This window comes from Poecilia reticulata, chromosome 17 (assembly GCF_904066995.2).
Source record: "Poecilia reticulata chromosome 17, P_reticulata-male-v2, whole genome shotgun sequence".
Lineage (NCBI taxonomy): Eukaryota > Metazoa > Chordata > Actinopteri > Cyprinodontiformes > Poeciliidae > Poecilia > Poecilia reticulata.
This window is the reverse complement of record NC_088846.1, coordinates 6,822,023-6,844,785: the sequence shown is the minus strand read 5'-3', so window position 1 is coordinate 6,844,785 and position 22,763 is coordinate 6,822,023. Positions and strand designations below refer to the sequence as shown.

The window sequence follows — 22,763 nt, the reverse complement described above, 5'->3', positions numbered from 1 at the left end:
GCAGTATTTTGCCTGAAAAATGCTAAATACTGCCCGTTTAAGGCATAATTGTAATCACAAATGCATAATTTTGGAATAAATGGGATGAATTTCAACAACACGACATCTATTAAATCAGTTTTTTGATCTCTAGGTTTTAAAATATGCGAGTTGGGAGGAGTTACATAATTTTCCACGGAAAATAATGTGCCTACCCCATTTTTTTGTTACAAAGGTTCACATTTTTCTTGATTGTAAAATCCAAAAGTAGAGGAAAAAAAAGGATGATTCTGTAAGAATGACAACAACATTATATCAGCTCTTTATTTTTCCAAAAGGCCACATAAATTTTACGGCTTGTAAGCAAGTTTTATTTCACCAGACTGTGGACAAAATTGGCTCTCTGGGTTGTGAAGGTTGTTTTAGAGTCTGGAGGTGCCACATAAAAATCTGTAGTGGGCCGGATTTGGCCCCCGGGCCTCGAGTTTGACACGTGTGCGATGGCAGATCTCTTGATTGCTGGCGGTTTAAGTTCCCCAACGGGGGGATTTGGACGCTGGAGAGGAATGATGACCAAAAAGTCAGTTCAATAAAGAAATTAACAACAAAAGACTGAAAGGAGAGAGAAAATAAAATAATAATAATAATAATAATAATAATAATAATAATAATAATAATAATAATAATAATAATAATAATAATAATAAACAGATCCCCAGATTGCTTTTCACTAGGGAAAAGTGTTTTGTAACTTTATCTTTAAATCTAAAATCTTACTTTCCAACTGCCGACTACATAGCTCAAGCAGCCCATCCTTCACTCCCCCATGCAGCTACTATCCTAGATCGTAAAACACACGACTCAGAAGTTCCCCCCTTTATCTCTCGACCAGCCTTTCCAAGTGCGAATTACGGAAATAATTCGGGACAAATATGCGGGGAAAACAAATTCCAGTCGCGCGTGTGTCTGACGGGGAAGTCTTTTCTATAACAGAGGAGAGAAAAACGTCTCGTTTCTCTCGGCTGTCAAACTGTCCGTCACCCGCAGCGGCTCGTCGGTTTGCTAAAGATGTTAGCAGTGAGTCACACACTTGCGAGGCCAGACTCGCCGCGTGCTGCTGGACGGGAACGGGCCTCCGCTTCTCAAAGCGCTTCAGCCGTTCGTGAATCTGTCAAGATTTTAGAGAGAGAGAGAGAGAGAGAGAGAGAGAGAGAGAGAAAAACGAGAAGAATGGGTTTCACTCCGGCAGACGAGAAAGATTACAACTTAAGCTTTTAGTATTCTGGTTCGCTACTGGCAGGGAAAGTGCTGGTGATATTTCACTTTAGTTTTCCGTCATCTATTTGTCGACTTAGAAAATGCGCAGTCCAAGAGTGTGTGTGTGTGTGCGTGTGTGCGTGTGTGTGTGTGTGTGTGTGTGCGTGTGCGTGCGTGTGTGTGTGTGTGTGTGTGTGAGAGGAATGTTTACCTTAAACAGCAGGTGGACCTTTTTCTCCATCAGCATGCTGTGCAGGAACCTGTAGTCCTCCTCTCTGTCGGTGTGAAACTCAGTCGCAGACATCGCCGCGGATAACTGCTTACACACGCCTGGAGGATGCGAAAAACGTCGTCATTTGGTTCGACTCGAGTCCAGATCAAATGAATAAAGTCCACATCCGTTCTGTTAGGTCACATTCAGCTCGGTGTAGCAGATAAAGTCAATCTTAGATACGTTTAATGTCATTCACTTCATGTCGATATGATTTAATCGAGTTCGGTTCGGCTGCTGCTCGATTCTAGTTCGGTTTAAACTGAACTGAACTAAACCGATTGGTTCAGTTTATACAAAAAAAATCTGTTTGTTTAAATTGAATTTCATTCAGTTTATTTCAACTCAGTACTAAGTGATTCAGTTCGGGTAAAATTTAGTTCAGATCAGTTTGATTGAATTTGATTCAGTCTGATTCGGTTCAGTTTAAATGAATTAAATTTGAGTCCAGATCTTTCCAGTTCATTTAAACTCACTTCAGTTCATTTACATGTGGCTGAGTTGAACTTCTTTCAGCTCAGATAAATAAAATTCAATTGAGTTTAATTTTATTCACAGCACAGAGTGCTAAATTGCTAAATAAAGGAAAAAAAGGTACATGCGGATGAACTCTAACTTCTTCTTTTTTTTTTACTTGATATTTTATTTTAAACTACATTTTAACTTAAATTTAAGGTACAGAGATCAACATACTATTCTGGAAAAATTGTTCTTTAAACAGAAAGAAAATGTGCTTTTCTCAGACTGCTGTAAGTTTTCAATTAAAGATGTAACAAAGATAAAACCTGAACATACCTCTGTCCTCGGTTCTCCTCTGCATCATCAGTCTGAGAACAGAAATATATATATATATATATACATATGAATCTCATTTTTACATGGAACGGCTTCCTTCTTTTGAGATATTGCTGCCCCCTATTGGTGACATCAAATACTTCCATTTCATAAATTCAGACCTCATCAAACAAGAACAACTTGCTTCACAACAGACATTCACAGTTAAAAAAAAATAGAAGCAGTCTTATCATAAAATGCACATCTTCTTATTTTGTAAGTTTGAACACACTCCTTGTTTTCATTACATTAAAAATTAGCAACAGTAGAAAAAAGCCTAAAAAAGATCTTTGAACAAAATGCAAAGTAAATCTTTTAAGTCTAATCAGCAGAGCATTTTTCTCTTTCTTTAAGCTCCAACATTGTATATTTATATTAAATCAGTGCAAATGACAACATAATCTTCACTCACCACGAACTCTCTCCTTTAGGCCTGGTCTAGGCAGAGTCATTTGCTGCATATCTTAAAAGAACAAACGGCATTTGAACGTTCACGTTGCAAACAGAGGATGTGAAGTGCCTGACTGGGTGGACTGGAAAAGAGGCTCACTCCCATTCCGTCGATATCCATCAGGTCTGACCTACATTGAGCGGTCAATCAATACGGCAAAATTAGAGTAGCGTCTGCAGTGCTTGGAACATAGAAATATAGTTAAAACCAGGTATGAACTGTATACAAGCATGTCAACCTTTTCTTTCCCTACTGTCTGGATTTAAATTTGATTGCGTTTTTCCTTTATAGAGGACAGTTGTTTGAGAACCCCATTCCTACGGAAGCACAGAGGGGACTTTTTCCATCCATCCATTTTCTCTACACCCTTGTCCCTTAGTGGGGTCAGGAGGTGCTGATGCCTATCTTCAGCTGTCGTTCTGGGCGAGAGGCGGGGTCACCCTGGACAGGTCGCCAGTCTGTCGCAGGGCAACACAGAGACACACAGGACAAACAACCATGCACACACACTCACACCTAGGGACAATTTAGACAGACCAATTAACCTAACAGTCATGTTTTTGGACTGTGGGAGGAAACTGGAGTACCCGGAGAAAACCCACGCATGTACAAAGGAGAACATGCAAACTCCATGCAGAAAGACCGGGGCCGGAAATCGAACCCAGAACCTTCTTGCTGCAAGGCAACAGCTCTACCACTGTCCTGCCTGGGACTTTTTCCTCGTAGACTTTTTCCCAGCGGTTTTCTGGTATTCTCAAGTTAATGAGTTAATTTTCCGTCTCCCGCATATATTTCTTCTCAATGGTTTTCTTGGAATTAGTTTTTGATGATTTTCTCAAGATAAGTTAAATTCCCTGACTGTTTTCTCAAGGTAACAAGTTAGTTTCCTGTTTTCGGTTTATACTTTTTCCTGATGGTTTTCTCAAGGTGAAGAGTTAACTTCCTGTTGGTTTTCTCAAGGAAACAATAACACCATGGAGGATTTGAAAAATTATCACTTGCTAATCTAATGTTGCCCATATCAGAAACCACCAAGTGAGAACGAAGTTAGATTGGCCATCACAAAAATCTTCATCTCCTTCAGCAGGACATAATCAAAATTTCTGTAAAGTATTGTGAGAATCTTATGGATAAATGGCTCTCATATGGCTTAAAAGCAATTTTTATTAAATACTAAGAGATGTATGAAAACATATAAATTTGATTTAAATTTTTTTTCTTTCTTTCATTACTCTTGTATTTAGTCAATACACAGTATGTTGATAATCTAACTGGGCAAAAACAGAGAAAGTCAGACAGTGAGTAAATAAATACGATGTCTGGTTTCAGTTGTCTGTATGAGAAAAGGCCGTATGCTACAAGACAGCAAGTAAAAATGTATACCATTACTTTTTACCAAACCGTTTTACTTCAGTTTGGAAAGCAGAAAAAAACTGAAGTCCTTTAGAAACTCCGTCTAGTTCTGTTGAATTCCACTTAGTTCACAGTGAAATTACAGCAAGTTCATCTGATTTTTAAACTGAAAACCGAGTCTTACATTTTCGCACCAACATCCTCTTTTATTTTGACAAGTCGTCCCGGAACCAGTTTCCCCCTCCAACCAGACGTTTAACCATAAGTCGGTCTCCTCCGCTTCCTCCTGCCTGCCTCTGGTGCTCTCCGCTGAGCTACATCGGCCGAGTCTCACCGCATACCGTAACTACATGCCAGATGATGCACTGAGGGTGGGTTTTAATTGTACCACCCGCTATGCAGTGCAGGTGCTCGGCGCTCGACTGGTAGCCGTTTGTCTGGTGAGAAAGGCCCGAGATCAGACTCCAGGAAGCTGAAGAAAAAAAAAACTGTGAGAGCAGACAGACAGGAGGCCACGGTTTCCCCCTCAAACACACACACACATCACTGGGGCCTTGATGGTGATGTATGCAAGGAAACCAACAAGAGTCAGCGATGGGTAAATGAAACGCTGGTCATTGCATTGTCATGTGTAAATAAGGCGCATACGTGTAACTGCTTTAGCCTCAGGAGTGGTAGCTTTCTTTTAGCTGTTAGCTGTCATGGCTACCAGCTAACTACAGTTGGTTAGCTGGAGGTTCCGGTTAATTTTTTTCCTCTAGCTAGGCTACATACGTTAGCATGACGTTAACTACTAACATAGTGATTTAAAACTTGTAAATCATATGTACTTCTTTTTAAGTCACTGAGAAATTTAGGCTACTCTTTATGTTTCATGGGGAAAAAAATTGACGAACTACTGGGAGCCAAATGGAAATTGTGCTAACTTTGCTAACGTTAGCTAACTTAAAGTCGTCCACAAAGTGTCTTGGAAGAAAATAAATTGAGCTGACGTTTGTTCCTTGTGTTTCCACAGGTGCAACGACAGAAGGGATTCTCAGTCCTATCAGGTATGCTTTCACTGTTATTATTTTTGTTATTATGGCACATTAATGCTCAGTGCCTTCCAAATGTCTTCCTATCCTGTGAACCTAAACACATTTTTGTCACTTTACATCAATGTGTTTCCTAATAACACAAAATACACTGTGTATTTTGTACACAGTGTACAAAAAGTAGAAGCAATATGAATACTTTTGCAAGCCACTGTAGCCAAAAGTGTCCATTAGACCTTCTTTTCCAACTTTAATCTAATATTTAAGTTCAATGTTATGTTAACTGGTTTGAGGAAAAACCAGTTGGATGTACCGTTAGTTACACAAACTCTTCAGAAAAGAAAAGAGGTCGAGGGTGACCACAGATGTCCAAGACTTTACATTGAACTCTAACTAACCAGCTTTATCTGCTGTCCACTGTTCTTGTTTCCAGGCCCATAAATCTCACCCAAAGAGCCAGTCCAGCAGCCTTCACCGCTACACCAAGGTGCGCGACGGTTCGTCAGAACCCATACCTCCGTACAAGGTGCTGCGACGCTCCGACGAGAGTCCTGTCAGCAGGCAAGGGGATGCTATCGGGCAGCATGGCAAGGCCAAAACCTCCTTCCCTATTCGCGGAAAAAACGGTAAGTGTCAGTGTTGCATTCTGCAAATGCTTAATTTGAAACATTGAAACATTCTGCTAATGTTTCCAATGAGGTAAAAATAGATGTCTGGGTTTTTTTTTAATATAAGTTTGAAACTATTGTAGATAAAGTAAATAATATTTGTTTTAATTTTGTTCTGTAGCGTTTTTTTGTTTTACCTGACAAATTGCTCGTGCTTAATTTTGTGGTCAAAAGTTTTACAGTCATATCTGGTAAGAATTTCATATTAATGTCAGGCTTTAGTTGGTTTAGCCGTTCTTCTTCTAGGGTGGAACGAGAGCAAACTGGATCCAACTGCAGGGTTAAAAAAGAAAAAACAAGAATATTGTACATTTACTAAAATGTAAATTTTGACATGATCAAAATTACATATATGGATATACGAGCTGCAACCTTACGCTCCTTAAGCTTGCTTGATATTTTAAAAAGATTAGGAAAAAATAGTGGATTCAGGTCTGTTAAAGGAAATCGATTAATTCAGAAGAACTCCCAAGATTAATGCTGGTTGATAATCAAGGTAGAATCTTATTAATATCTCCAAAACGCGTGTAGTTGAGTTGGAATTTCTAAATGGACATTTCACCAAATTGGTGGAGGAATAAACGCAGATGTTTGAGCTGAAGGCTTTTTTTTTGTGGGTTTAGAGAAAATCCAATGAACAAATCCATGCGCTCGTTCGTGATGTTAACTGTAGATGGAGGTTGGTTGAATCCTTCCGCTCTTTGCAAGTTAATATCAGTACAACTCAACGCCTCAAACGCAAAACACTCTGCTGTGCAAGTTGTGTTTGTTTGACTAAAGGAAGAATTTGTTCCAGGGACCAGCGGCTCACCTCAGGAGGCCTCTCACAACAACAGCTCCCACCAAGGCGCTGAAACTCACGCGAGCCAGAGCAAGCCTGCAGAACGAGTGAGTTACTGTTCCTGTTGTCTGCTTCTCCACCTTCCTTCCCTTTTCACTTTGCTGCTCAAAGTTTCTTCACCGTGCTCAGAAGCGAGACACGGGCCGTTGTGTGCGCCGGTGTTCGTCAAAGCGAACTCCACAGCAGCGCTCAATGGATAAATATTCGAAAAGGTGGCTCTCAAGCCACACACTCTAATGCGCACACACACACACACACACACACACACACACACACACACACACACACACACACACACAGCTAACTGATTGTTAGCTTTCATTACTTGTCAGCCTGTAAGGATCTTGTGTTTTTGTCCATCCGGTTGTCAGTTTTACGCGTCTTTCTTGTGGGCCAAAAAAGTTTCGTTTGCTCAGTTTTAGAAAATCTGGTGATGCCGATAACTTAAAATATATCAGTTGCAACATGTTACTATTTGCTTCTTTCCTATTGTTCTCATCTTGACTTCCGTCACGTTAAGATTTTTAGGCTCTGTTTAGGAGCATCTGCTGCAGTGAGTTATTGCATTAGCATGAAAAATGCAAGTTCATCACATCTGGTATCTGTAATCCAGCATCTGTTGTGATCCAAAGAACCTTTTGTGATATGAAAATTAAGAATTTTGCACATATTGGTGGTGTGTAATATTGCTTAGCCTGAGATATTAAACTCAGGTACTAAAGCTGCAACAGTTAATCGTGATTAATAGCTGAATTACTGAATCGATTAATCGTTGACTGAAGTATACAGACTTTAAAAAAAAAAAACATTTGGTGAAAGAACAACACCTTAAGAGAAATAATGAAGCCAAAACTACAAAAACGATCAATCAAAACAAATAGTCAGTAGATCAACCCTACACTGTATTGATAAGTCAAGCAGAAATGGCTGACCTCTTACTATGATGTTGGAAGTATTTATTTATTTTAGCCGCAGATGCATCCTTTGCATCCTTCGTCCTGGTCGTGGAACACTGGACCAGCTCTACACCCTCAGCGAGGTCCTGGAGGGTGCATGGGAGTTCGCCCAACCAGCCTACATGTGTTTTGTGGACTTGGAGAAGGCGTTCGACCGTGTCCCTCGGGGGGCCCTGAGGGACACGGTCCCTCAGGGGGGCCCTGAGGGACATACCCCATACTCCCGGAGTACCCCATACTCCGGGAGTATGGGGTACCGGGCCCTTTGATACGGGCTGTCAGACTCTGACCGCTGTCAGAGTCTGGTCCGCATTGCCAGCAGTAAGTCGGGCTCGTTTCCGGTGAGAGTTGGACTCCGCCAAGGCTGCCCTTTGTCACCGATTCTGTTCATTACTTTTATGGACAGAATTTCTAGGCGCAGCCGAGGTGTTGAGGGAACCCGTTTTGGTGGCCTTAGGATCGCATCTCTGCTTTTTGTGGATGATGTGGTCCTGTTGGCTTCATCGGAACGTGATCTGCAGCTCTCACAGGAGCGGTTCGCAGCCGAGTGTGAAGCGGCCGGGATGAGGCTCAGTGCCTCCAAATCCGAGGCCATGGTCTTGAGCCGGAAAAGGGTAGAGTGCCTTCTCCGGGTCAGGGGGGGTCGTCCTGCCTCAAGTGGAGGAGTTTAAGTATCTGGGGATCTTGTTCACGAATGAGGGAAGAAGGGAGCGGGAGGTCGACAGGCGGATTGGGGCAGCGTCTACTGTGAAGCGGGCGCTGTACCGGTCCATCGTGGTGAAGAGAGAGCTGAGCCAAAAAGCGAAGCTCTCGATTTACCGGTCGATCTACGTTCCCACCCTCATCTATGGTCATGAGCTTTGGGTCATGACCGAAAGAACGAGATCACGGGTACAAGCGGCCGAAATGGGTTTCCTCCGCAGGATGGAGATAGGGTGAGAAGCTCGGTCATCCGGGAGGGACTCAGAGTAGAGCCGCTGCTCCTCCACGTCGAGAGGAGCCAGTTGAGGTGGCTCGGGCATCTGGTAAGGATGCCTCCTGGATGCCTCCCTGGTGAGGTGTTCCGGGCACGTCCCACCGGGAGGAGGCCTCGGGGAAGACCCAGGACACGCTGGAGGGATTACGTCTCTCGGCTGGCCTGAGAACGCCTTGGGATTCCCCCGGAGGAGCTGGAAGAAGTGGCTGGGGAGAGAGAAGTCTGGACCTCCCTTCTGAAGCTGCTGCCCCCGTGACCCGACCCCGGATAAGCGGAAGAAAATGGATGGATGGATGGATGGATGGATGCATTCTTTGCTGCAAACGATCAAACGTTCACTAGAGAAATTCTTTGTTGCATTTTAAATGAGAAAATGTTTATTTTCTTATCTAAAAATGGAACTGAATTGTTTGCATTTTTTTTAACGTATTTCTAATATTGTACAAAATACAACATTAAGCTTAAACAAAAAAAATTACAGAATTAAATTTTTTTTTAAATCTGATTAATCATCAGAATAGTCGATTATTAAAATAATTACTAGCTACTTGGGACGTACAGTAACTGTTAGGTGACTTGCACCGGATTTTACTGAATGGTTTGATTACAAATGCAGAACACACTATTCAGATTTTGATCTGTGTAGTGTTAAATCACGTGTTGCTTTGCTTTTACTTTCACCGCTAAGCTTTACTTGTTTTGGTCTGTCTCATACAGTTCTAATAAATATAAGCTTGTTGTAACATGAGAAAGTTTTAATATTTCTGCAAGGCCCTGTAGTGCAACTTATGGTCATCTAACTTTGTATGTGTTCATAAAATGCTAGCAACAACTTGAAAGGATTAAAAATGTATTTCCCATTTTATTACATCATTTAGGCTTTATCCGAAATATATATATATATATATATATATATATATATATAATAAATAAAACTACAAGAAGTTATGAACACTTATCAATTTTAATGTCATCTATCAGCCAAAAGATGGCATGAAAGCTCATCCAGACGATTATACATGAACTTGATGTTTTCGGTTTTGTGGACGGAGGTCCCGCTTTGCGATATTTCCCCTTTTCCCTACAAACGTTGTCCTGTCCTGAGTATGTCTTGATCTTTATCACTATGGCAACTGTCTCTGCTCCAGGACCCTGCCGACGACTGGACAGAACACATTAGCTCCTCCGGCAAGAAGTACTACTACAACTGTAGAACTGAAGTCTCCCAGTGGGAGAAGCCCAAGGACCTGCTGGAGAGGCAAGGCCCAATTTCGCTTTATGTTCAACCAGAAATATTCCTTACACTGCTTGGAGTGTTACGCACTTCACATAGAAAAACCTATGTGCTCGGTCGCAGCGGATTCATAGATTGTGCTTGCTTTTGCTTCAGGGAACAGCGACAGAAAGACTCGGCCAAGATGGCGGCAAACAGTTTCCCCAAGGATATGGACTACAGACAAGAGGCCTTGCAGGACAAAGCCACGACTAGTAAGAATGGACTGTGAAACTCCGTTAATAATCTTTGGGTGTCTACATGTTCTCACTTCTGTTCACCGGTTTGCAGGGTTTGTATGGCTGCATGAAAATCTTGGAATTTCATCGAGGTGTTTTCAAGGTTTTGGACGTGTTTTGGTTTCTGTATAAGGTCCTTGAAAGTAGGCCTGCCACCTGAACAAGTTTTGCTGGACGATAAATTGTCCCAGAAGTTATCGCGATAACCAATAACGTAGACGTTTTGAGATCATTTTCCAGTAATATAATTGTAATGACATAAAACCTTCTTAAAGATCAATAAATTCTAATTCTAATGAACATTTAACAATGGAACTGGAAGATATTTTGAATATGCAAAAATAGACAAAACTGCCCCTGCTGTAGAATGTAAAATACTACCACAAGACATTAGTAATAACAGTAGTAATAGTGAATTTGTGGTGCTAGAAAAGTGCTTAAATTCACCAAGGCGGCTGCTCCGCTTCCTTTTCTGTTTTTCACGCACAGAGACGACATCAGCGGACCAATCCACGCCATCAAACAGCGGCCATTCCTCCTCCCTCTCTTCTTCTCAGAACCCAAACTCTGCAGCCGGCCCGTTAGGCTCCGCCCCGTCCAGCATGTCCTCTTCCTCGTCGGCAGCGCCACCGGCGGCTCAGAGCGCACAGTCGCAGTCGTCTGCGTTGCTTCAGGACCCGGCCCTCTTGCATCAGCTCCTACCGGCTCTGCAGGCGACTCTGCAGATGAACAACGGCAGCATGGACATGGCCAAGCTCAACGAAGGTGAGGACGGCACGATACGACAGACTTAAAAGAAAAACTGCTTATCCGTAGTTTAGTTAGCGCCCTTTTGGAAATGTGGGGTCGCTGAGTGACTTACCTGAGCTTCACAGCTCCAAAATAGAACGGATAATTCATATCTGTAGCCTCAACTGGCTCGCCCTCCTCTGTCTAAGATGATGAAATCAGTAACTCATGTCACAATTCTTATCTTTTGCATTGTGACATAGCTTTTTGCTTCTGTGAAATCAGAAACCAGCTTCTTCAACATGCCTAAACCTGAATTAGCATAGTAAATGTTCAAACTTTAAGTGTATAATCGTATCGCAGGGTTTACCCCAGTATATTATAAGCCTGATGGGCCACCAGGTTTTAATTGTGCCCCAGCCAGGCTAAACATTGCTTATTTATTTATTTATTTTATGTTTGCATATTTTAAGACTTTCTAGTTGGAGTTCAGGTATTAATCTTCCAATCTTTTTATTTTCAAATTTCCTGTCGACTTTAAACATTTTTTAACTCGAAAAGACGACGGGCCGCTGGATGAATGTCTGCCCTTCCACAGAGTTAACAAGTTTTCTGGGGGAAACTTTGTATCAGTAATTGTTACTATGATTTTATGAAATGCTTCAAGTGCAGGTTTCCTATACTTCAGTCCGGCTGCAGTCTGAAACCTTGCATGTTGCATGTTGACTAACAATTTATTATTAACTTTAAGGAATCCTCCCGATCTGATCCCAGAGGTTTTTGGTATATAATCTGCCACCCTGCTGAGCTGTGACGTGTCATGTTTTGTTCCTTTTGATTGTCAAGTTGAAACAGACGATCAGTAGCTCCAACTTTCTGTCTTTCTGTGTGTGGCGGATCTAACGGAGAATTTTGTCCCCTCATTTTATGGACATAACATTTTACTAAGCCATTTTTGTTACATCCAATGAAACGTTCAGATATTTGTGCTGTTTTGTCCTGACCTCTACTTAAAAGTATATTTCTGTGATGTATGTTCAAAGGACCAGAGCATCCGCACATCCTTAAAGTCTTTAATTAATGTATTGTAAATTAAGGCCTTAATGTTTTAAATTAATTGCGGGGAAAATTAAGTTGGCTTTAAATACATTAATCACAGGTCATACATTTTGTTGACTGGAATATTTAATCTCGTATATATTATGTAGTTTATTTTTCCTGTGGGAATTTATTTTTGTCAGAAACGTTTGAGTCACTCAGACGTTTCCATTGCATTCTGTGACCTGAGTTGGTTGCAGCTACTGATAACTAGCTGCTAATATACCCTTGCTAGGTAGCTAGGTTTTTGTATCTGTTATGGGTAAGTACAAATTTACTTGCCTATAAATTTGTACCGTCTCGCTTATGCTGCCAACCCACAACTATACATTTTATTTCCACATTTATGTCATGATACTGGTCTTGCATTTCGTTCATGACAATCTTAAGTTTTAAATTTGAGTTGGAGGCTGACTAATTTAGAGATTTTTGTATCCTTAGTGCTGGATACATTGTGATTTTAATGCAGTCCTTTCCTTAATGGATAACGGCGCTTTGTAGTTGCCGTTATTTCTGATGAATTTTGCTCCATTTCTGGGAGAACGTGGCGCTTTCGCTGGTCGGGTTGCACTAGACTTCCTTCCCTAGTGTCGTATGTACGTTAGCCGCCTCTCGCGACACAGTAAAAAAAAAAAAAAACAAAGTTCTCCCTCGTCATGTGTGTCTCTGCCGTCACGTGTGTTCCTGTGTGTGTTCATTCCCTCTTTCCTCCCTCCAGTCCTGGCGGCTGCTGTCACCCAGGCTTCCTTGCGGTCTGTGCTTCATAAGCTTCTCGCTGCTGGACCCGCTTTCAACGTCTCTGCTCTGCTCTCAGCTGCGCAGCACTCCAATCAAGGTATGGCATCTTTTGCCGCCGTTTCCTGTCCTCCTCGCCTCCTCAGAATACGCTTTCAGAAACGAAAAATTTGCGCCCATGTTCAACACCCTTCTTCTGTGTCGTTTCTGATTTCAGCCCAGCACTCCAGTCAGTCCCCGGTCTCCGCGACAACAGATTCGCCATCCCCCCACCCATACGTCTCGCCACGGAACGGCACGCCCCAGAACAGCCAGAAGCCCCTTCTGGGCATGCATATCGGCAGCGTCACACCCTCACAAGCTAGAGTACGTAGCTTCAGGAGTCGCCGCCACTTCCTGTTCCACCTGCCGCTTATTTTCTCTCCACTTCCCTCTTCAGGGTGGGATGGCATCAGGAAAGCAGGGATCAGCGTCTTTGTGTCAGACAACAGAAAAGCGTCCAGAGGACCCAAGGACTCTTCAGAGAAGGTATAAGCCTCAGCTGCTCAAAACTTTACTTGTGATCTTGGAGGCTAATTTCACCTGCGTTATCCAGAAAAGGTTTTGTAACCCAATTTCGTATCCTTTAGAAATACACTTTTTGTGAAGATTGACCCATTCTCTGCACATCTTTAAAAGATCTTAAATCCACTCATCTAAAAATAAGGCCTTAAAAGGCTCAAATCCCTGAATCTAAAATAAAGGCCTTAAAATTTCTTTAAATCATGGGCTGTAAATTGATTTAAAAAAAAAAAAAAAAAAGATTCTCTACTGCTGTGATGAATCACTACGCTTTAACTTTGTCAGCTTGAAATGTAAACAAAAATAATGTATGACAGTTTTCTGGGTTTTTATATTCAGAAAGGTTTAAAGGAAGTCTTTTTATATCAGACATTATTTAGAAATGTTCATTATAAACTGGATGTGTAAGTTCTTCCTCTAAAATGTGCCTGTAATGCAACTGCTTAAAAAAATAATGATGGTGCAGTAGCCACACAGGAAAAGCCATAGATCAGTATCTTCATCTTCCTCCTGTGCACTAAGGCGCCGCTTTAATCTGCTTTGTTTGACCAATCAAACTCTGATGCGAGCCAAAAAACTGAACTCTGGTCTGCCTAAAAACCTCCGTCTGGGTTTGATTGACGTGAACTCTGGTGCGGTTCGAATGTATCTGAGAATGCAAAGTGAATCGGAGGCTGCTCCAAAAGCAGGAAGCGAGCTTGCGCAGGGCATTCTGGGTAATAACAACCGCAGTAAACGTTAAGAGTCTAGCGCTAGCAAGAGAAATAGCTTGTGATCTTTTACCAAAGACGAGGGAAAAATCCTACAGTCGCTAAAATCTGACGCCATTTTTATTTACATTTCGTGAAGAAGGAACTTGCACTCAGTGTCTTCTGAGGTTTTCATGTCGTTTCCTTCAGCAGATTGTTTGACACAGTGCAGTGTAAATGTGAACCCGCATTACAATTTTGATCCCCAATCGAACAGAATCTACCAAACTATCAGGTGTGAAAACACCCAACACCACTAACGTCGTCCACTTCACCTTCAGAATTAAGCGGCCTCACATACGCTTCCTGGGTCTCTCTTGTGTCGTTTTCGTCTCGAGGCGAATAAGCTCTTGAGCGTGTGCTGTCCTCTTCATCAGCCCAGCCTTTTGAAACCAACATCAGCCACATTGCAGCATTCAAAGCGTGTGGAACAAAAGTTCCACTTGTTTAAAATACATCGAAGTTTGGAAATGTAGCTTGACAGAATGTAAAAAATGTGTGACGAGGCTGTTGAGTTGCCTCACTCCAGCAGCCAGGAGGTTCTGTGCACCGGACCAATCATGTCTGTTTTGCCCCATGCATCCTCCAGCAGTAGCAGTGGCGGTGGTGGCAGCGGCCAAACCCAATCGGACCCCCCCGGCTCCTTCACTCCCACCCTGGCGACTCATTTCGATGAAACCCTCATCCGACACATCCAAGGGTGGCCTTCAGAGAACACAGAGAAACAGGTAGGTGCCGTCAGAACCCCGAACGACTCGGCATCTTTCTGACGAGCGGCCTTCGTGACGAGACGCCGTGGTTTCGTTCCAACAGGCGGCTCGGTTGCGAGAGGACTTCCACAACATGGGCAGCCTGTACATGTCTGAAATCTGCACGGAGATGAAGAACCTCCGCTCTCTGGTCAGAGTGTGTGAAATCCAGGCTACGCTGAGGGAACAGAGGTAGGAACAGGAAGTGAGGTTTGCATGAACAAACTGGACAAACGCAAGTCTCCAACTGAGGATTTGTGCCGTCTTCTCCTTTGTGCAGAGTCCTGTTTCTGAGGCAGCAGAGCAAAGAGCTGGACAAACTGAAGAACCAGAACTCCTACATGGTGTGAGGACCTGAGAGAGCCTGTGAGCGGAAACGGCTGAAATATGGACAGCAAGCCGCTCCGGAATGTTTTCAAAAGGCTACAGCCGAGTCCCCTGCCCCCTCCTCCCTTTTTTTTTTCTCTTTTTCCCTCTTTTAGTTTTAACTTTAAAACATTTTTCAGTGTCCCGCCACTTTGACTGGTTGGTCTGAAAAGGCCAGACCTCGTGGTTTAGACACGTGGACACAGAGGACCTGTGATTACTGGCAGACAGCACCTTCTCGGACCACGGAGCTCGAATTGTGTGTATCATATTGGGTGAAGTTGTTTTCCGGCGTGTTTTTTTTTTTTTTGTTTGTTTTTGTTGTTTTTTTGTTATTTTTGACGTGTAGTGTTGAGGACAAGATTTAAAAATAGACATCGTGAACGTTTCCGCAACACCTCTGTGGGTCGATGAACGACGCTATTCGTCGCACTTCTAAAACAGACTTTCTCGTACATTTAAAACTTACAGATTCTCACTGATAGCTTTTCTTTTTTTTTTTAATTCACTATACTTAGAAATTGTTTTGCCATCCTGTTGTGATTTGAGAGGATATGACATCCGTTTTCTCAGTTGGAAGCATTCTGATTAAAGGATACATGCAGTGACCGCCTGTGACACTGAGCTTCTGTACAGTATCGTCTCTCAGCCGCCAGCGCTCTCATTCCATCTGTAGTCTCGACTCAATCGGCCGACGTTTCGCCTTCAGTCCCGGAAAGTTCTGCATTCCTATCGATTTTACCTTGGAGAGAGATTTTGTGACGCATTACAAAAGTGATTGAATTTACAGTCACGCAAAGCTAAATTATTGTTGCACATGATGATTGCCGTCCTTTATAGTGAAACGGAAAAAGGTAAAGTGGGAAGTTCTCCTTTTTTTGGTTTCTGTAAGGACAGTGTTTTTTTTGTTTGTTTCTTTTTTGTGATGCAGCTGTTGTTGCTGCACGCCTTTTTTGTTACCTGACTAGCCTGATCTGGCTACTTTTTTTTTTTTTTTAAAGGATTAACTCTTTACAATAGGGAAAACTTTTTATACCAACATCACATTTAACTGCAGTCATTCCCTTTTATTGCCTATAAAACAAATTCCTTTGTCTCGCTACTCTTTCAATAGATTCCGTCAGTTCTGATGTGCACATTTTTTGCGGGTGGGGTGGGAGGGAGGGGCAGGGTAAAGGGAGGTTGGGGCGTTTAGGGGTATTTGTATTCCATAAAATATGTGAATAAATACTATACTGCACCTAATGCTAGACTTCTCAGCTTCTTCTTGATTGTTTTGCAAGTCACCACAGTTAAGTCTGATTCACTTTAAAAAGTGAAATTTCATGACATTTAATGTGTTTAAATTCTTTATTTTGATAGATAACTCCTTACAATAGATTATTTTTTGATAGATTATTTGTCATTACAGGAACAATGGAAAAACACTTTAGCAGCTCTCTGTGTGTCGGCATGTATGAAAGGAATGTACACATTTCACATGACTCAATTATGCAAAACAACAATTGTCTATAAATACACAAAGATTGAGAGCAGGCATTCAATAAATTAATATATTATTGAGAAGTTAATTTATTTCAGTAACTCATCACCAAGTGAAACAATATTATTTTCACAAAAAAAATTACAATGCAGGTGTGAATGAGAGAACAGTTGTGTGTAAAAAGGGAATAGAAGAGGGGACTGAGGACACACCCTTGTGGTGTGCCTTTGCTCAAGATGAGGGTGGAGGAGATGTGGTGCCACAACACTGTTGCTAAGAAAGTCCAGTATGCAGGTAAATGGTGAGCTGCTGAGGCCCAGGGTTCTCGATTTTCATTGGATGTTTACCATACCTTTAAAAGGACAAGGTGGAAAAACTAAGGAGGGAAGGATTGAAGGGTACAGGTGAGGTAGAAAAGATTGAACACTAGGAAGAAAGACAAAGAAAAAGGAACTGAGACACATTTAGAAAACGGCAAACCGGGCTGACCTAACCACATGGTGATGTCAAGAGGAAGATAAGACAGCAGAGTGAACTTTGTAGATAAGCTGGGCTTCCATTACACCTCAGCAGTGTCAAAGGTCGATTGCCTCTTTGCCACATTGATGCAGCAATTCATGCAAAAGGACCCCCAACGGCAGCACCTTGGCATATAGTTCACTAGACCAAAATTTCTGTGTCAATAAGCAATTTGTGTTGGTCTGTGGAAATCAAATTTTTTGCCAAATTAATTTTGGACTGTCTTTAGCCATAAACATCAAAATTAGTGTATTCTAAGCATTCCTTAAATGCTTAGAATACACTAATTAAACACAGCATATGTTTAACTTTTTGTATTGAATCACTGAAAAATGAACTTCTTGATGTATTTTATTTTATAATCCAGTTTGGAGCTCTTGACTTTCATAAGGGCTGCACAGTGGCACAGTTGGTAGAGCTGTTGCCTTGCAGCAAGAAGGTTCTGGGTTCGATTCCAGGCCCCGGTCTTTCTGCATGGAGTTTGCATGCTCTTCCTGTGCATGTGTGGGTTTTTTCCGGGTACTCCGGTTTCTTCCCACAGTCCAAAAACATGACTGTTAGGTTAATTGGTCTGTCTAGGTGTGCGTGGATGGTTGTTTGTCCTGTGTGTCTCTGTGTTGCCCTGCGACAGACTGACGACCTGTCCAGGGTGAACCCCGCCTCTCGCCCGGAAGGTTAGCTGGAGATGGGCACCAGCAACCCTCCCGACCCCACTAAGGGACAAGGGTGTAAGAAAATGGATGGATGGAAAAAGTAGATAAGTTGGCTAAAGAAGCAGAAATTGAATATGACGTCCCACTAAGTAAAGCAGAAGTAAAAGTAATTATTAAAGATCAAATAAACAATATATAAGCACTGTGGGCCATGGCATAAAGTGCAGTATTTAAATAAAGAATCATTTAGCAAAACAATGCTTTATGAAGAGGAAAGAAGAAGAGGAATTGTGTAAACTTGTGTAGATGAAACTGATTTAAGTGACACATTCTTTATTGGTGTTGTGAACTGTGAAAATTAGTCAGAAAAAGTGCAGTGTTGACAGCGGGAATAGGATTTATTAAGTGCATCTGGCAGTGAGGGGTTAGGGCTAGGCTAACGCTAAACCTAGGTTTGACAATTTTCACTCTTGAGGTACGGGTCGCTTCTCGGAGTGCTGATGCCTCGCCTGTCCTGAACACAGCGTTCCTAGCTTTCAACAGAGCTTTCACCTCAACATTCAGCCAGTTTCTGGTTCGGGTAACGGGTTACTGTCCTGGTGGTGGAGACATCATCAGCACACTTGGAGATAAAGCAAAGAACAGAGGAGATATATTCCTCCAGGTCCATCTCTCCCTCATAAGGAGCCACCTCTCTGACGACCTGCCAATCTGTGGACTGAAAACAGTCCTGGAGCGCACAGGCTGCATCCCTGGGCCACACAGTGACTGTCTTCTTCCTTGGCCTAATCTGTGTCATCAGCGGACGATATGCTGGCACCAGCAGGATGGAAATGTGGTCAAAGAGGCCAAGATGGGGGCGAGGAAGAGCTCTGTACGCACCATGAATGTTAGTGTACGCACAATACAGAGTATAAGAAAGATGACATGCTGATAAAAACTGAGCAGAGTGTCAGTCAGTTTCACATGGTTAAAGTTCCCTGCAACCACGTAAAACGCCTCCGGGTGCTTCATCTGCAGTGAACTAACGGTGTCATACAGCTCCTTCAATGCTTCGTTGCCACGAGCACCTAGCGGAATATAAACAATGGTGACTAACACCGCAGTAAACTCCCGAGGCAGATAGTATGGCTGACAGCTTTTAACCAGGCCACAGTCCGTACACCAACCTTCATTCACTTACATACATTGTCCTCCTCTCCGTGTTTTTCCTGACCGTTGGTCACGGTCTGCTTGGAATAACTGAAGAACGTTGATCTGGAAGGCTAAAGTCTGGCATGTTGCTGTTATGCCAGATTTCCGTTAGGCAAAGAATGGCACAGCTCTTCATCTCTGCAGAAACTCTTAACCTCAGATCTAACAAATACACTTTCTTACCTGGTGAGCGGACTTTGGCTAGAAAGAGAGTCAGAATTAGTGGCTTCCTAGGCATCAGCTGGGTCAACACGCCCACCTGTTTCCCCTTCTTCTGTTTTCGGGCACAATGTTTCCTTTTGACAGTTGGTCCTCGCACCCTGCTGTTCAGTCCATTGTCCTCAAGAGCCGCTGTCTCCCAAGTGCGGATTTCAGCCTTGGTGATGTATGACCAGTTGAACTGTCTCCAATGGCCATCAGCTAAGCACAGCTGCATTCAGCTGTAAAGTTTGTTTTTATTCAAACTTCAGCAGTTTTCTAGTTGTTTTGGTGAGGTAGTGACATCAATTTGTGACATCACGCGAATTGATGTCACAAAGATGTCACTCTTAGGAAACAAGAGTGACATCACAAAGCTGCACTGTCATAACCATTGCAGAAAACAAGAGCAAGTACTAGGATTGTCACCAATTTCTAACAAACAAAAGGACCAACAATGAGTGAGAGCAGAAAGCCATCGTTTTCTTATTCCCTGAATGAGAAAACACAACAGAGATTAGCTAGAGAGACAGCAAAACTGGAAGGCATTCTGAAAGACGTGAGCAAGGTGACTATTGAGAGGCAGACCCTGATTAAGTCAAATGAAGAACTAAAGATTAAAAAACAACAGGCTGCATACGAAAAAGAAAAGCTGCTTCAGGAAAAAGATGAAGAATTAAAAAAACTGTTCAGTGTGAACAAAATTTTAAATGAGGATAATACCAACCTGGAGATGAGAAACACCGCCCTGGAGAAGGAAAGCACTGCTCTCGAGCAGAGAAACACCACTCTGGAGCAGACCAACACTGCCCTGCAGCAAACAATCACTGCCCAGGAGCAAGTAGATGACACTCTGGAGGAGATAAACGCTACCCTGGAGCAGATAAGCGACACCCTGGAGCAGAGAATCAACGCCCTGCAACAGAAAAACGGAGCCCTGGAGGAGAAAAAGACCACTCTGGGGCATAAAAACACCAATATGAAGCTTAGGAACAGGAACCGGGAGCGGAGTATCCACACAGTGGAGAAGAAATACAAGGCCCTTGAGAAGAAAAAGATGGCCCTGGATCAGAGAAACACCGCCCTGGAGCAGACAAACATCGCCCAGGAGCAGATAGGCAACGCTCTGGGGAAGGAAAATGCCAACCTTATGCAGACAAACAACAGTCTGGAGCAGAAACACACCGAAGTGAAGCAGAAATACACGGCCCTGGCGCAGAGAAACACCACCCTGGGGTTGAGAAATGTCAACCTGGAGCAGGGAAATGCCATCCTGGTGCAGAGAAACGCCGTCCTGGAGAAGAGATGCGTTGGCCTGAAACATAGAAACGCTGCCCTGGAGCAGAGAATTGCCCCCCTGGAGCAGAGAAACACCGTCCTGGAGGAGATAAACGCTGCCCTGGAGAAGGAAAAGACCGAACTGGAGCAGAATTACACCGAACTGGAGCAGGATTACGGCTGTCTGCTGGAGAAAACCAACGAGCTGCTAGACAAACACAGCGTCCTCAGACAGGAAAACGACATCTTGGAGGAGGAAAACGACGGCCTGAAGGTGAATCGCATCGTCCTCCAGCAGAGAAGCCTCTCCTTGCAGCAGCAAAACACCGTCTTGCAGCAGCAAAACACTGCCTTAGAGCAGCAAATCAGCGCCTTGGAGCATATAAGGACTGAACAGCAGATTGAAATGGAACAGCTGAATAATAGGCTGAGGGACGCAGAGGAGCAGCAGAACCAGCAGCCATCTGAAGAAGAGACCCACGAAGACAGCCAGTTGGTTACAGACCAGCCACAGGAGCAGCCGTCTGTATTCAGACGAGTGGTTGGAGGCATCACTGATACACTTGTAAAAATGTATGAAACAGACACGCTGAGGTATTGGGTTCAAGTTTGGTACTTCTAAATAAATTAGTGTCATGAGGGCCAAAGTTTCATGCTTGATTGTCGGTGGCAGAATAGCTTGAGGCCCGCAGGACTGCGGTGCTATGGGAACTTCACTCCATCCAACTCAGGTCAGTGTGATGATTGAATGAATTATGTTTATGTCCACTAGGTGGCAAGCATGAGTTTATGTGAATGCATAAATGTAAAGAATAGAACAAAAGAAGAAGACAGTTAAATTTTTGATATTGAAAAAGCATATGACATGCTTTGGAAAGAGGGCTTATTAATTAAGATGGATAACATGGGAATAAAAGGGAAAATGTTTAATTGGATAAAGGATTTTTTAAAGAATAGAACGATAGAAGTAAGAGTTGGGGTAAATTGTTCAAATATTTATGCTATACAAAATAGAACTCCACAAGGTAGTGTATGTAGTCTGTTGCTTTTTAATATAAAAAGCAACAGACTATTATCAAATCTATATTTGATAATATAAATTTTAGAATTAGTAAAGCATTATATGCAGATGATGGGGCATTATGGGCGAGAGGAGGCAATATTAGTATTTAAAAAAATAGAATGCAATCAGCAATTAATAAGGCTGAAACAGGGTCACATGAATTGGGGTTTCATTTGTCTGTTGAGAAGAAACAAGTATGTTTTTCAAAGAAAAGGTTAATCCTACAGTAGATCTTAGGTTATATGGGAAAAATTTAAAGCAGGTAAATATTGTAAGGTATCTAGGTGTAAGGTTTGATGAAAAACTTTAAGATGCATATACAGAAGATTATTGATGAATGTAAAAAAGGTATAAATATATAGAAATGGGGCTGCACAGTGGCGCAGTTGGTAGAGCTGTTGCCTTGCAGCAAGAAGGTTCTGGGTTCAATTCTCAGCCCTGGTCTTTCTGCATGGAATTTGCATGTCCTCCCTGTGCATGTGTGGGTTTTCTCCGGGTACTCCGGTTTCCTCCCACAGTCCAAAAACATAAATTGCCCCTAGGTGTGAGTGTGTGCATGGTTGTTTGTCCTGTGTGTCTCTGTGTTGCCCTGTGACAGACTGGCAACCTGTCCAGGGTGACCCTGCCTCTTGCCTGGAACATTAGCTGGAGAAGGGCACCAGCACCTCCCGACCCCACTAAGGGACAAGGGTGTAAGAAAATGGATGGATGGATGGAAGCAAAAGATGTGAAATTCCACACTTGCAATGTTTTTCCCAGGCCACCAGATGGCAGCATCGAGCACTTTTCTCTTCAACCTTATGCTTATCTACACGTGTTCCACAGTTCCATCAGATTAAAAAACCCATTACCTCATATGTCACATGTGAAATGTGTTTGAAACAGCAGCCAGGCTGTTGGATAAAATCAAACTGAGTTGAGGCCTGTTATAATTCTGCACCAGTGTCGATGATCAATGACGATACACAACTTGTGCCTAGAAAGAAAGGGGTAAAAGATAATAATCCTTGCTGCTTCCATAGGGATTTAGGAGGAAAAGTTGAATTAAGTTGCTGCTGATGAAGCGTTCTCGAGTTTTCTGTAACTGTGAACACATCTACAAAAACAGGAGTTCTGGCAATTTGCTGGTGTGGAGCATGCTTCTCCACAATGACAACGTGGCATAAAAAGTTATCACAGTTGGTAGCATTGTTGCCTTGCAGTAAGAAGGCCCTAGGATTTAAAAAATTTTTTTGCAAAGTGTTGGCATGTTTTCC

General features: G+C 42.6%; 3 protein-coding genes across 3 annotated transcripts in view; 2 read left to right on the top strand and 1 right to left on the bottom strand.

The window, feature by feature from the left end:
* LOC103478964 (MAGUK p55 subfamily member 7-like) overlaps positions 1-1,594 on the bottom strand; it is a 30,081-nt gene extending 28,487 nt beyond the window's left edge. Inside the window, exons 1-2 of the mRNA XM_017310174.2 lie at positions 1,448-1,594; positions 1,070-1,147 (exon numbers count right to left, since the gene is read on the bottom strand). Of these exons, the coding sequence (XP_017165663.1) occupies positions 1,070-1,147; positions 1,448-1,540 (171 nt within the window). The 5' untranslated portion in view covers positions 1,541-1,594. The remainder of the gene's footprint in view (positions 1-1,069; positions 1,148-1,447) is intronic.
* A 2,762-nt stretch (positions 1,595-4,356) lies between these two features.
* LOC103478965 (WW domain-containing adapter protein with coiled-coil-like) lies at positions 4,357-15,728 on the top strand. The gene is made up of 13 exons (XM_008433139.3): positions 4,357-4,743; positions 5,161-5,194; positions 5,613-5,805; positions 6,644-6,735; positions 9,769-9,878; positions 10,011-10,108; positions 10,622-10,897; positions 12,678-12,794; positions 12,912-13,060; positions 13,134-13,222; positions 14,594-14,732; positions 14,818-14,945; positions 15,034-15,728. Exons 1-13 carry the CDS (start codon positions 4,703-4,705, stop codon positions 15,101-15,103), a joined length of 1,536 nt encoding a protein of 511 aa, XP_008431361.1. The 5' UTR covers positions 4,357-4,702; the 3' UTR covers positions 15,104-15,728.
* A 1,751-nt stretch (positions 15,729-17,479) lies between these two features.
* On the top strand, positions 17,480-21,085 carry LOC145547995 (uncharacterized). Its single transcript, XM_081598332.1, has one exon. The coding sequence runs from the start codon at positions 19,624-19,626 to the stop codon at positions 21,064-21,066; it is 1,443 nt and encodes a 480-aa protein (XP_081454458.1). The 5' UTR covers positions 17,480-19,623; the 3' UTR covers positions 21,067-21,085.
* The last annotated feature ends 1,678 nt before the right edge of the window (positions 21,086-22,763 follow it).

Bases quoted from the DNA above. Each gene is read 5' to 3' on its own strand.
- LOC103478965 (XM_008433139.3), top strand. From the start codon at position 4,703: ATGGTGATGTATGCAAGGAAACCAACAAGAGTCAGCGATGG. The intron at 5,195-5,612 runs GTATGCTTTCAC...TCTTGTTTCCAG, and splicing joins GGGATTCTCAGTCCTATCAG to GCCCATAAATCTCACCCAAA. The intron at 10,898-12,677 runs GTGAGGACGGCA...TCCTCCCTCCAG, and splicing joins CATGGCCAAGCTCAACGAAG to TCCTGGCGGCTGCTGTCACC.
- LOC145547995 (XM_081598332.1), top strand. From the start codon at position 19,624: ATGAGTGAGAGCAGAAAGCCATCGTTTTCTTATTCCCTGAATGAGAAA.